Raw genomic sequence first — 14,367 nt, forward strand, 5'->3', positions numbered from 1 at the left:
GAGGAAGGGACCGGCATCTAGGTTTTAAAAGACCAGAAACAAATGTCCTCTGACAATTTCGTGTCATTTCTCTGGATTCAAAGGAGGGGTCGAGGGAGTAGGCAAGACAGACGTAGACTGGCAGCGAGAGACGGCCCGGTCCGGGGGTCTCTCGGAGGCCGGGCCAGGCGCTTCTCTCCCGCCGAGTGCGGGTTCCGGGTGGGCGGGCGGACGCCCCCTGCCCCGCAGCGGCGCGGGCCCCGCATGACATCAGAGGCTAGGGAGCGCGCAGAGCGCAGGCGCCGGCGAAGAAGGAGACGGGAGGGGGGCCGCGGCGCGCGGCTCGGGAGAGCGCTCCTCCGCCCCGCGCGCCGTCCCTGCGCCCCGCTCCGCCCGCGCCTCGCTGTCCGTGCCGCGCCTCGGGCGTCCAGAGCGCGCCCCTCGCACCGCAGCGAGCGCCGCCGGCAGCAGCCCAGCCCCAGCCTTCTCCTCCGCCGCCGCCGGACACGCAGCCGCAGGCCGGGGCCGGGACGCAGCTGGGGAGTCAGGGACGCGCGCAACCAGCCCTTCCCCCTCCGGCTCCCGCACCGCCGGCCGCCTCCCCTCGCCCTCCTCCTCCCTCCCTGCTCCTTCGCTTCTCCTCCTCCTGCACGGCCCGGCTGCCAGCACCATGTCCGCAGGGGGAGATTTTGGGAACCCACTGAGAAAATTCAAGTTGGTGTTCCTGGGGGAGCAGAGCGGTAAGTACCCCGCTTATTCTCTTGGCTTGGCGCCGAGTCGACCCCCGCCGGCACATCCTCCGCCCCGCCGGGGCCCCGGCCCCGGCCGGGAAAGGCCCCTCCAAGCCCCGGTGGAGGGGAGGGACGGGGATGTGGGGGTCGGGACCGGCTCGGGCGGGGCCGGGCCGGGGTGGGGGGTTCCGGGGGAGGGATGGAGGGGACGCTGGGCCCGAGGTGGAGGTGAGGGTGGGAGGTGGGGTGCGGGGCTAGAGCCGCTGCGGGGCCGGCGCGGCGGGGAGGCCGGAGGGCGGCGGCTCGCTCAGCCGCGCCGGCCGGGGCGTGAAGGAGCTGGGCTCGCCCGCTCGCTCGCAATGCGGCACCGGCTGCGGGCGACAGCGCAGGTGGCCAGGAGCCGGCGGGGGCCGGGGGAGGACGGGCGCCCCTCTTCGGAGAATGAGGCGGAGCCGGCGTCTAGCCGGAGGGCTCCCTGCGGACCCTGCCCGGACCCTTGTTGAATGACAGGCACGTCCAGGCCCTTGAGCAGAGGGCCGTGGGGGAAGGCCGGCACCTGTCTCCTGTGGAAAGAGCGGGCGCAGGCTGCAGGGGAACAGGGTGCCTACCTCCCCTGGCCTACGTCGGATTGGGCACGGAAGGTTCTAGACGCTGCCCGGTGCCAGCGTGTGCGAGCGTCTCTCGGGCTGAGGGTCTGGGCGAGGACGGCGAGGGTTCCCTGGTGCGAGGCAGATTTGGGGGATGGTACAGGGGTGCCTCGCACCAAGAGGCGGCGAAGCCTGGAGCTGGGCAGAGAAAGGACCAGGCGACACGCCCTGCCTGGCTTCCCAGCACCCCTCCTGAGAGCGCTGATGGCAGAGGAGTCTTCCCACCCCCACCACCCAGCTCACCGCCCGTCTTGGGGGAGGGGAGGTCAGCGTGGCAGCCGGCCAGGGGCGGGGGGAGGGGGAGACAGACGGCTTCCTTGCCGCCCAGCAGCCTCCCTGGGGGAAGCATCTCTGAAACCCGGGATGGCCCCAAGGCGGGAGGACCAGACTGAAGAGCGTGGACCCCTCTGACACCTGTAGGAAGGAGTGGTTCTCAGAGCATCTCTCCAGAGGCCTCTCACCTGGGGCTGCAGAGAGACCTTCTGGGCCTTGCCAGCTCACCTCAGGAAGAAGGTGGCGACTGGGGATGGGATCCCCAGCTCTAGCTCTGCAGACCAGTCCAGTTCACCTGGTTTGGTGCCTATCTGTACTAGGGGCCAAGACACAAGCAACCTTAGGAGGACCTGATGGGCTCAGGGAACAGTGCTCACCTGGTGTGGGTACAAGCGGGTTGTGAAGTTCACATGGCAGTCTCCTGTGTTGCTGCTCATTCCCTGGGATGGATGGATCAGAGAAGGATGTCAGAAGGTCAGGTCCTAACAGGGGGATGGATCCTGGGACCAGGCTGGGTATTTCAGAACAAGATCAATTCAGCCAGCCAGCCCTGTGTCCTGGACTCTGAGCTTCTGATTTTTATAGAGTTCAGCTTCAGAGCTCACTATTTCCCATGCCTGAAAGGATTTCAGGAGTCTTTGCATCTCAGTGCTAATCTTACCTGGCCTGGAGCCCTGGGCTAGAAGCCTAATCAGGCAGCCTGGGAGTTGAATTCCTATCTGTGTTTCCTTGAGCAGATTTCCAGGCCTTTCTGAGCCTCAGTTTCTGTCTCTGTGAAATGGTTGTTTGAGGTTCTTGTACTCCTTTATGTTTCCCCAGTGCCTCTCAAAAGGCCTTGGCCCTAGGGTCTCAGGAAACATTCATTTATTCTAAGTCTGAACATGCTTCAGTAAAGCACCAGGGCTTTGATGAGGAGAATATCTCTTGTGAGTTTGAGTGAAAACTCTGGACTCCCTCATAATCTCTGATAGGCTGAGGCCCCTGAGAAGCCATGCCAACCCTCTGTGTTCCTAAATCACAGAAATGAGAGCTTAAGGCCTCAGAGATGAAGCTCCCACCTTGCATGTGTAGATTAGGGGTCTGAGGCACAGGGATGGGGAGGATTTGTGGAGAGTCCCACTGTGAGTTGCCAGCACTTCTGGGGCTGGAACCCCATCTCCTGTTCCCAATCATTAATATGTCATTGGAAATTAAGATGACCTTGAATCAGGGAAACGAAGAATGGGGAAGTCTTCCTGAATCGAGGTCACTCTCTGGCCAGACTTGTGGCTGTGACCTGGTGGGAATGCTGGGCTATTTGGGTTGGGGGCAGGGTTTGTGGGCCCTTGGAACACAAGTCATTAGAGACAAATGCTCTGCCATCAGTGTGATTGGTTATTGGACCTGGTCCCTTCTGACTGGGAGCCCTAGGGCCCTGAGAAGCCGCCTCCTACTTGAGTGTATAGTGGGTTGTATACCTTTTAGTCTTTTGGGGCCCCCGAGTTAAGTGGGGGACATATGCCTGAGCCTAGGGGGGATTGGGGAACTGCCTTTGTAGACACTGCTTCTGTTTTGTCTGCACTTAAGTTTTGTGTGTGTTGGTCTTTTGTGTCACTGCAGCCTGTGTATTGCAGGGAGCTTCTGAAGTCTGATCCTCCCTCTACCCTGGCTCTCCCTCCCTATGTGACCTTGAAGGTCCGTCACCTTCTGTACCTGGGACACATGGGCCAGCTGAGCTTGACCGAGCCTTCTAGAGCCACATGGGTCTGGATATAAGTGCTGACTTCCCTGGATAGAAGCCAGGGGAAGGGCCTGGAGGGATGTGGCCTTCTGATGTTTCTTGTGCCTGGTATAGTGGTGGCACCTCCCTAGGCTAGTAGGTAAAGATAGCTGGACTCCAAAAAGGTGTCCCTGAGCTGAAGCCCAGTGATACAGAGGACACCCTGAAATAGATAATCCCAGGAGGGCATGAAGCCTTCAGAAATACCAGGGCCTGGTTTGAGTGGGAAGCCTTTAAGGACCACTCTAGAGAGAACACCTCTAGCCTGTGAGAAGGCCCCCCTCCTGACAGCAGAATGACTGCTGTCTCCTAGACCATGGAATACAGGCTTGCTGGCTGGCAATGTCAGGCTAGCAGGGGTGGGATTGTGGAGAGGGCTGTGGACCCAGAATGAGGGGACTCCTTCCAGTAGGAAGTCTGTGCAGTCCTGCTGGTGTTCAGATGGCTGTCCCTGGGTCTGCTGGCCATGCTCTTGTGCTGATGGCAGTAGTAGGGCAGGCACTCTGAGACCCATGGTGACACTTGATAACATCCAGACCAGATGGGCTGGCGTATGAGGAAGGAGAGGAGGCCTGGGGGACACACGTCTTCCTCCGAAGTTCTGATGGTGTTCTGTGGGGGGTTAGGCTTCCCTCAGTGCATGTGAATGTGTCGTGGGGACTAAGGATGTGGACAGACCTGCGGGTGTTCCGGCCCCTTCTGACCTCCCTTCCCTGAGACTCCTCCAGCCAAAGCAGGAAGATTGAGGGACCACCACAAGTTCGGTCTGGTTTTCCAGGCTGAGGCCACATGACTGAGTCTCCCTCTGACATGTGTCCTCCTTGTCCTGTCCCTGACAGTTGTGCTGCTGGAGGGGCCATCACAGGGAGCACAGTGTAAATGACGTCCCCAGAGTTGTGCAACACAGTGACTCTGCACATGGCTGCCTTTGGCCACTCAGTCATTTTTTCACTCATCCCTCTCTCCCTTGCTCCTTCCATCATCCATTTATTCATTTAGTCAGGTCTTTGAGTATATCCCTGCCTCCCAGGACTTATGGTCCACTGGGGAGTGCAGACATCTGTGGCTGTAATTACAGTAAAGGTCTCGGCATGCTCTGACAGGAAGAACAGCTGCCATGGAAGAGCCTGGCGGGGCGTCCCACCCACCTTTGTGGGCAGGTGTCAGAGATGGCTTCCAAGGCTTCAGAGGAGATGCTTCTGTAGGCAGCCAGCTGCTACTAATTCGGTGGGCTGAGTGCAGGGAGTAGGTCTTACAAGGGGCCCACCCTCTCCAGGGGGCTTGGTCTGTCTTCTCCCTGCTGTGGAGAAAAAAGGGGTGGGGTGGGGAGCAGGAGGACGAGGGTGTCTGGCTTGTTAGTGCTGAGTGGGGGCTTTCCCTCACAGTCATCTCAGTCCTGCAGGTTAAGGAGTGGTCAGTCGTCCTCTCCCTCACCTCCCGCCCAGAGGGTTCCCCCTGCCCCACCCAAGACATGGCCTAGCCTGTCCATTGCCATCCACCACACACCACTCCTAATCACACAGGGAGCCCTTTGCTGGCCTGGGCATTGTACCTGAGGCCCATCTCAGAAGTCTGCTTCCTGCCACCTCCCAGACCCGCTCGCTCTGCTGTGGCCAGCACACCTGGGCACACACCGTGGCATAGCTTTGGTTTCTTTCTGAGCATTTTAAAAAAAACTATTACATCCTGCCCCATGACCTCTCTGTTGTCTCAGTCACTCTGGATTTTCAAATGTTTATTAGCTTTCTTTCAGATACAAAACCTCTAACTGAATTTTAAGCCCCTTAAAGGTGATCTTAAACATCTAAGAGGACCAGGTCTTAGCTCCTTTCCCCTCTTCCCATCTGCAGAGGGTTTGTGCTCATTAAATATCTGCATTTAAAAATGATGAGATTATCCTCACTATGTGATAGGTACTGATAGTCCATTAAAAGTGAGGGGAGTCAAGGCAGCTTTGAAACAGGATTCTTCATCCTGACACCTGCTGCTTTCTCAAGCCTAGAGATCTTTACTAGCAACACTTAGAATCTTTCACTGGGGTTTGGAGCATTTAGCCTTGGTTGTGCCCAATCCACAGTTCATCTCACAAAAGCTGAACTTCTCAGGGTACCCCCATCCCCACCACCTTCTCTAAAGAAATATGAGAAGGCAGCAAGACCACCAAGGTGGGAAGGAAGGGACATGTCCAAACCAGAGGTTGCCAGAGTTCACTTGGAGATCTGGGGTAAATCACCAGGTGGTTCTGTGCTTCAGCTTTTTGGTCTTGTTTTCTCTCCTCCCAATTTTTTTCCTCCCCTCTTCAGTGGCTAGAATGATGGGGAGAAACGTGGGTGTTGTGTATGGACCCAGAATGTTGGCTATGTTTCTTTAAAGAGGTGTGCGTGAGATGAGAGAGAGTCAGATGAGACCCCAAGGTGAGAATTAACCTGTATTGGGCATAAGACAAGCATGGTGCCCTCGATGCTGAGAGTCAGAGACAAGAGAACTAACCAGAAGAGAAAAATGAGAGTGTTGGCATGTGTTCTGGTTCTGCAAATGTAATAGTACCATCCTGTGCCTGATCTGATTATCCTGATCATTTTTAGCCCCCAAATTAAAATACAGCAAAATAACCTTATAATTCTTTTGTTAATTATAACATCCCTGAAGTCAGTCCATGAATATTTACCCTTATAGGTGTTACCCTGACCTTGCAGACTCACATGGGGCAGACCTGAGAGTGGTAGTTTCTGTGTCCATCCAGGCTGCAGTGTCTCTCCATCCCCCACCCTTTGTGTCTTCCGCTGTTGCTGAATGAATGAACCATTGAATGTGCAAGGCTATTTGGTCTCAGTGTAAATCACTTAGAGAAATTGTTGGGCAGAACCATTGATCAAGGTGAGAGAAGTAGGGTGAACAGCAAAAATCCATAGACATCCAGAGTAGACTGCTTGAAAAACTGTGCTGGGCATTTTCTCAATTGTCTGTCCTCCTTTTCCATTTATCAGCACAGAATAGAGAAGATGGGGGAGGTTGTCAGGGAGAAGTACCAGACACACCCTGAGATGGGCAGCTTTGGTTAGAGCCAAAAAGACAGGCACCAGGCAGAGTCTCTGCTTCATGGGACAGGGAAGGAGAGGATAAAGATTCATAGTGTCTATGGACTCCTAGGAGAAGTTCCTTACTCTGTCTTAGGGCTTGAAGCTTCCAATTTTCCTATTTGTTTCCATAACTATTGGCCTAAACTAAGTGGAATCTTTCTAAAAAGTAAATGTTCACTGCTGTGAATGTCATTTTAGCGAAGTGATTTATTTTTAGTAAAAAAGCATATTTATCCTGGGCTCTTGGTAATAAGACCAGTGGGAGCCCAGGTGACTTGACCACGTGTCCTGGGCAGGCCCAAGGGACAGGCCAGGCTACAGGAGAAAACAGATGATACCCTGCACCTGAGGGTTTAAAAGCCATGGTTACTTCCAGGAAATGCACTGGAGGACTGGCAGTCTGATGCCCCGGCTGGTGCTGTGGGTAGTGAGCCAGGAAGAGAGGAAGACTTGAGTTGTGTGCATTCTGTGCTAGAGACCACAGATTTCTTCTAGGGCCTGGGTGGACAATTGGTGAAGGGGCATGATGGCTTACTAGGATTTCCCCAGAGAAGGGGGTTTCCAGTATTGGGTTAACCGGCTCACCCAGGTTCCCCCATGGCTGCAGATGAGGTGAGGGCAAGTCACAGAGGTTGGCCATGAACTGGGACTTGATTCTGAGGGAAGTGGGGAGCTGGTGGAGGGTCCTCAGCTGGGAAGTGTCACAGTCACATCTACACCTAGGAAGGATTCTTCATTCTTACAGCTTAGAGAGGATGATGGATGGGAAGGGGTCCAGAACAAGTCTGCCTTTCCTGGTAAATGGAGCTGACTCTGCGGGGTTTCTGTGTTCTTCCTCCTGGTAGCAGTTAGGAATACCCGCTATGCCCTAGGCTCCAAACAGGGCACTTTCTCCCTAGTATATTGTGATAGATGTGAAGTTTTCCCTGATTTGCAGGTGAGGAGACAGACGCTGAGAGCGAGCTGGTCATGGCCCCAGACTCACTGCTAGTGTGGCAGCATTGAAGTTGAACCCAAGTCACTATGAGAAACACATAGTGATGTGTTGGATCTCATGCCTCAAAGGCAGGTTCAGACCCTGTTGTGAGGAAGAGAGGACAGAAGAACACCGAGGCCTTAGAGACTTGAAGTCTGCTGTAAGTGTGTTCTGGGGAATTACATGCCAAGATCTTTGCTGAGGATTGGCCAGTGGATTACAGTGAGTGGGAAGAGTCCTCTGATTCCCCTTGGCTGGAGAGAGACACTGGGGCAGGGAGGAGGACAGGGGGATTGCTCTAAAAGTAAACAGGATCTCAGTGTGGGAGTCTGCTGGAGCTGGATTGCATATCAGACCCTCCATTCTTACACAGAATGAACTGCTGATTTGGGGTGGTTTGAAAGGAGTTAGTTGTAGAGAGTGTGGGGCGGCTAAGGCCTTCCCAGGTCAGCCCTGCATTGCTATATGGAGGTAGATGCCATCCCCGTTCTAGCGGAGAATTCCTACGCAGGGAAGAACCAACCATACCAAGCGGCTGGTTCCCCCCTGGTCTGGGGTCACCCCTCTCCTGGCCTCATTCTCCCCTAGGCCTGGAGATATCAGGGCCCTGGAGACTCTGATCCCATTTGGGGGTCAGCCACCAGCAGCCTCTGTAATTGGATAAGCCCCAGCCATTCTCTGGCTTTCTTGATATATCCTCAGAGGGTACTGGGCTGGGTGACCACTCAGGCCCATGGAGCTCTAACTCGGGTCCTGGAATTCAGCGCCAGCATGGAGTATGATGCCAAGCCAGTAACACTCCCAGCTGGGAGACAGCACTGCTGGCTAGAAAGGTGAGAGGGACTGCAGAGAGGAAGGCATGTAATCATGGCCGCTGCTAACTGTTTCCCCCAGAACTTCCCTGGCCAGGCCCCAGTGCAGGGTCCTCTCCAGCCTGCTACCTCTTCTCCTGGGAGGCCTTCCTGGCCCTCCTCCCTCGTGTGCCCCCAGGGTGCTGTGGCTCATCCCCTCTGATGGTGTGTTTGACTCAGGTTGCCAGGCAACAGGGATGGAGCTGTCCTGCCCTTCCCGCTGGCATGCGGTTATTCCTAACCGTACAGAGAGGACCTTTTATTGAGATAGCAGAAAAGGGGACACCTCTTTCTGTAGCCAGTGGGTGGGTGGTAAGCAGGGAGGGCTGGGAAATGGCTAGCACCAAGTGGGGTATATGCAGTGTCCCTACCAGGCCAGCCCCAGCGCCTGCTCCAGCCCCATCACCTACATACTCCCTGCTCCTGTTCCCTGCACTTCCACCCCAGCTCTACTCCTCACTCTCTGTGTGGGGCTGGGATGTAATAGGACCACCGAGCTCATTTTCCTCACCAGACAGCAGGGGTTGCAAGAAGATCAAATACATCAACGCATGGCTCATGGTAAATACTCAAGTCATAGGTAATTTTGTTAATGAAACAGTGACCACAGTCCCCCCTTTTGTAGATGAATGAGGGAGAAAGAAGTAGGGGTGGAGGTTTTGAGAATCAATGATGGGTCATTTTTGTGTAGTGAGCTGCAGAGCCCACACTCTTGTAATCTGATGAGTGGAGCTGCATACCCATTTTATAGATGAAGAAAGTGTGTCTCTGAGAGGGGACAGCTTTTTCACAGATTGAAGGGCTCAGACCGGTTACTGCTGATCTGGGAAGAGCTCCCAGGCCTCAGACTCCCTAGTTGGCATTTTCCACAGCCCATCCCCGCAGGAAGTGGAACAGATTCACCCAGCCTTACTCTGCTGGGCCCCCATAGCTGCTTACAGAAAGCCCCATATTCATGGCTTTATAAATACCCCAAAGACAAGGAGTGCCACCTGGGTAGACGACAGGGGCCGAGGCTTTGCCATGTTGTGATTACAACAGTAGTTGGTGAGGTCAGCAGGTAATAAATCTCAGCCCGTGGTAACATGACTATTAAGCACATAGACAAGGCTATGGGCATGGTCTGCTGGGGGGGGCGGTCTGCTGGGGGAAGTCAGGGAAGTCTTCCCAGAGGAGGTTTTGCACAGTGAGCAGGAATTCAGAGGCACACAAGGGAGGTATCTTGAGCAGAGGGCCTGACTATACCAAGGCTAGGGGACTGGGAGAGGATTGGAGCTTCTGGGAGAATTGGGCGTAGTTCAGGGTGGCTGGACTCTAGCACAGGTGTAGGGGGTGAGGTAAGGAGCATGGTTGGAAAAAGCATTGAGCCTGGGGAAGTGAGGAGGGTCAGGCCCCAGGGAACCTTGCTTCCACACACAGGGTTTGGGTCTTCCCTGCAGGTAGTGGGGACAACTGGGGGTTTTTGACCAAGGAGGGACATGCTCATGGATTAGAAGACAAAGGTGGAGTATGGCCTCATTGGAAGCAAGAGATGCAGGCAGCCTGAATCAGGCCAAGCAGGGAACAGTTAGAGGCTAGAATCTAAAGGAGGGTTTGTGAGCCTGAGGTTCCTTCCAGCTCTGAGAATTAGGCCTCTGGGCGCATAAATTTTCCTGGTTCTTTCTAGGGTGAGAACTCCAGGGTAATGAAGGCGTGTACGGGTGGGGCTCTCGTGCTTCTCTACATGGCTACACTGTACTTGGATACTCCAGAACCAGCCATCTTGAGTCCTCTGTCCCTCCTGCCTCCACGATGCCCTGGGTCCCTTCACTGCTTCTCTCCTGCCAAAGGGGTGCTCCAGGGCTGCTGGCGTCCCTTCCAGAATCTTCCCCTCTGCTACCTGCTCAAGACAGGACGTACCACCTGGTGTGATGTTGGTTCTTAGGTGTCTGCGCCCCCAGCCTCCTGGTCATTGGGTTTGTGAGCTCCCCAGGCCCTGTATGCCACTTCTGGTCACTTCTTCCCTTGCTGGGCTCCTCTTCCAATGGATGCTTGACCCACTGTCTTTGCTTTCTCCCATGAATTCCCTTGCTCTTCTTTGCTGAATTCTAGCTCCCCAACAAGCTTAGGGGTCCCTGAGAACTTGAGGGGGGGCAGCATTGTATAAGGGAGAGCCCCACTCCCTGACCTGGAGACAAAAACCCAATCTCAAGCTGTCTGGCTGCCCAAAAGTGGAGGGCCAGAGACAGGGAGCCAGAGTAGAGGCAGGGGAGTAGCCCAGAGAGGGTGGCCTGTTCAGGCCAGTTGGTGCCATCCCCTGCCCATAGGCTGCTCGTGGTCTATTCTCAAGGACTAGAACCTCACCCCGCTCCCTGTCCCTACTGTCTTCTGCCCAGGCAGTACCCGTGCAAGTTCCTAAGCACCCCCTGGGTATTGTTTGTTAGTGTGGCTGGTGAGTGAAGAATGTCCTCATCATCAGTAATCAAGCACATTGCAATCACTGCCCATGGCCCCTGGGAGCCATGCCGGAGTTCTTGTCTGTGCGGTCAGGATGGGTAAAGAGACCTGTTCCCCTGCTTGGTGCTCAGCAGAGGTGTCTCCTCCACCTGGAGTTGTGGGCCTGGAGATGAATGGGCCCAGAAGCTGGCCACATGCAGCTCAGTGCAGCTCTGACCGTTTGAACCCCCTGTGCTCTCTCCTCATTGCTCCAGCCCCGGGGACAGAGGTGGGACCTGGAGACCCATCCCCGCCGGTTCAGGACTGGAGAGCTCTGACTGTGCCCTTTGAGTGAGAAACAGGTCCCTCTGAGGATGGTGTGCTAATTCACAGAGACATGGAGAGAATGTTCTGTTCTGACCCTGTTGATGAGCGGGGAGTAAACACTGCGCAGACCGAAGAGCATAAAGCGAAGCATTTTGAACAAGTGTTTCTTGTTTGTTTCTGCATCCGGTGAAGGGAGCGGGCTAGGGGGAAGGAATGGAGAAGGGAGAGCCGTGGAAGCATTGGGCCGGGGGTGGGGGGGGTGGCACTCCCCCAGACACGGACAGACTTAGGTGTGCGGTCACAGGGCTCCTGGAGCAGCACCGAGGCAATGGGAGAACCAGGTTTGCTCTAGGTGATGGCGCCTTCCAGCCCAGGTGCTGGATGGCACAGAATGAAAGGCTGGAGGTTCCCACAGAGGCACTGATGTGTACTGGCACAGGAGTGTGGGGACCTGTGTTTGGGTCGAGGACGAGGTGAGCAGCGGGGGCTGCAGCAGTGGAGGGCTGCTCACCTCCAGCATGGCAGAGCAGGGGTGGAGAGAGGGGCTCTCACCTTGTCCGGGACAATGAGAGAGGATGCTCAGCAGTCCTGCCCCAGTGCTGTGCTTTGATGAGCAGTGTCAGCCTTGTCCCTCCCTCTCTGAGGCGGGTTGGCTCTGCCCCACTGGGACCCTGCAGGGTCAAGTTTTGGGAGCAGGAGGTCTTTGTTTAGTTCTGCTCTTCCCTGCGTAGAGCACCTCTGAGAAGGGCTTCTTTTTAGGAAGGAAAAAAGGCCCCCCTCCCCCCAAATTAGCTGAATTTTTAGAATATTAACAGATCCTACCTGTAGCACCAGGAGCCAGAAGTTCTCTGATTCTGATTCATTAGGTCCCTCCTTTCCTCTCCCACACCCAGCCAGTGTGCCGCAGGCTGCTGCCCACATCAGAGTCTGAAATGCAGGCCTGAAGAAGTGCCAGGCCGACCACCCGCCTTGGTTCTCTCCCACCTACATCAGAAGAGGGCAGAATTCCCCAGGCGGGGCCAGAACCCAGCTCCCTTCTGCCTCCATCGTACCGCAGAAGGGCTACTCTAAACCAGGGTTCTAGTCTGGACGGTGTCAGCACGTCTGTCCACCTTGGCTTGGGAGGGCTGGATGTGGTGTGTGAGAACCGGGCAGAGCAGCGTGCAAATGCCCAGTGCAGTAGACACATCAGGGGTCCAGCCTTCCACCCCCCACCCCAAGCCTCTCTCTGGGGCTGGTAGCTTCTGTCCTGAGGCAGGGAGGCCCGTGAGGTTCTGTTGTAGACGACCAGCCTGTCACCACTGTGGGAGAGGAAGCAGAGGCTGAGTGAAGGGTAGAGATGGTATCTCTTAGGAATATGTGAATGTGAGATAGTGTGTCACATGCCTCCTCAGGTGATCCCGAGTGAGTCATGACCTGGCATAGCCCCTCCCCTCGAGCGCACGTGGAAACTGAGATTTGCTTCTACCCAGTATGGTATGGTAGAGCTGGTGGATGTCCCTCCCATGGTTGTTCCTGTAGAAGAGTCCTCTTGCTGGCCTTGAAGAAGCAAGCTGTCTTGTGTGAGAGGGCCTGGAAGGGGTTTTGTGGCGTAGAACAGTGAGTGGGCCTCTAGCAGTTAAGAGTAGCCTCTGGCCGGCAGCCCCAACAAAATGGGGGCCTAAGCCCTCCAGCCACAAGGAACTGAATTCTGTCAGCAGTCACAGGAGCTTGGAAGAGCTTGGACGCCAAGTGCCAGAAAAAAGAGCTGCTACCACGCTGATACCACGATTGCAGCCTTGTAAGACCCTGAGCAGAGGACCCACATAAGCCGTGTCCAGACTTGTGGCCACAAAAACTGTGAGATAATCAGTGGTTGTTGTTTTAAGCCACTAAGGTTGTGGTATTACATAATAACCAATACTTAATACAATGGGGTGACGTTTTTCCAGGAAGGAGACACCTTAGAGATGCCCTTGTTTTGCAGACAAGGATTTGGAGCATCCAGGGTGGGGCTAGGACCTGCTCCAGGTTAAGCCGCTGGCTCAGGCTACCCAAAGGGAGTGAGAGAGGCCCCTGGGACTGGGGCCCTGGTTCTTGCTCTACTGTTGCTTTCTTCACGTGTCCTTGAACAAACCCTCCTGCTCCCTGAACCCCATTTTCCCCACCACATGCTGGATCATGTCACATGTCAGGGCTGGGTCAGACTTTCTCTACCTGCCCTCTTGCCCTGACGTGGTACTTTGCAGCCACTCTGATCTGTAAGCCTTCTGGGACCAGGCTTTTTCATCTTCATGCAGTTTACTCCCTGCTGCTCCTTGGCACTTTCTGTGTTGCGTGTTTCCACTGGGACTTCAGGAGGCAGGATCTCCTTGTCCTGAGCACACTTCCATAAGCCTTACAGGCTCAGAGAAACCTTTGAAGAAGAGATCTGGCTGTGAACCAGGAGAGAAAATGTCTGACCATGGCCCTGGTGCTATGTGATTCTGAGCAAGTGGCCCCTCTTTTCTAACCTCACATCTCCTCAGCTCAATGAGGGACTTGGGCAAGATTAACTCTAGAGTCCTTGATGGCTCATGGCACTTCTGGTGCAGCTTTTGAGAGGGCTTATTAGGGAACCAGAGCTTGTGGGATAGGAACTGGATGAGCCTGGCTACCAACTCCTTGTCCTGAGACCCAGACATCCAAGTCCAGAGGGCACACCTCAGGATTAACTCCGCTCCCTCCCTCCCTCTGCCTGGCCCTCAGGTCACCCCAGGGCCCAGTCAGCAGTTGTCCCTGGTTCACAGGGGCTGGAGACATAGTGTTCTTCTCTCCCTACTGGGTGGCCTTGTGTCCAGTCCCAGGTCCCGGGCCCTGGAGATCTAGAGCACCTTCTCTACCTCAGTAACGATGATGCCGATCTCTCAACTTCACGAGGAAGGCCAACCCTACTCCCCAAGTGAACCCTGAGCCGGTGACCTTGAGTTCCTCACAAGATCTTCTTTCTGTTGACTGAAGGGCGAGTTCTGTATATCCATTCTTCCCTTTCCAGCTGGCTCTAGAGGTGCAGGGGCTGAGATTCTGCCTGTTGCCTCCTTATCAAAGCAGCAAGGTGAGCCACTGTGTGAGAGTGTACACAGGAGAGGAGGAGAAGCTGGGGCCAAAAAGAGTGCCAAGAATAGTTCTCTGTGCTCATGGACACCCATGGATGTCAGCCCAGGGTCCTCTGAGGGGCCTGGGCATCTGGGAAGGTGCCCTGCTCACGTTAGCCTACAATCTAGACACCACCCTCACCTCCTGAGTGAACTTGCTCTCTTGGCCAGACCATAGCAGTGCTCCCATGGATGGGTAGGTGTGGGTCCACCATC

At 55.3% G+C, this 14,367-nt stretch overlaps 1 protein-coding gene across 1 annotated transcript in view; it reads left to right on the forward strand.

The window, feature by feature from the left end:
* Positions 1 to 337: 337 nt before the first annotated feature.
* Positions 338 to 14,367, forward strand: part of RAB6B (RAB6B, member RAS oncogene family) — a 60,935-nt gene continuing 46,905 nt past the window's right edge. Inside the window, exon 1 of the mRNA XM_047736718.1 lies at positions 338 to 719. Within this exon, the coding sequence (XP_047592674.1) occupies positions 650 to 719 (70 nt within the window). The 5' untranslated portion in view covers positions 338 to 649. The remainder of the gene's footprint in view (positions 720 to 14,367) is intronic.

The sequence above is a fragment of the Lutra lutra genome, chromosome 1 (assembly GCF_902655055.1).
Source record: "Lutra lutra chromosome 1, mLutLut1.2, whole genome shotgun sequence".
NCBI classification, from domain to species: Eukaryota; Metazoa; Chordata; class Mammalia; order Carnivora; family Mustelidae; genus Lutra; species Lutra lutra.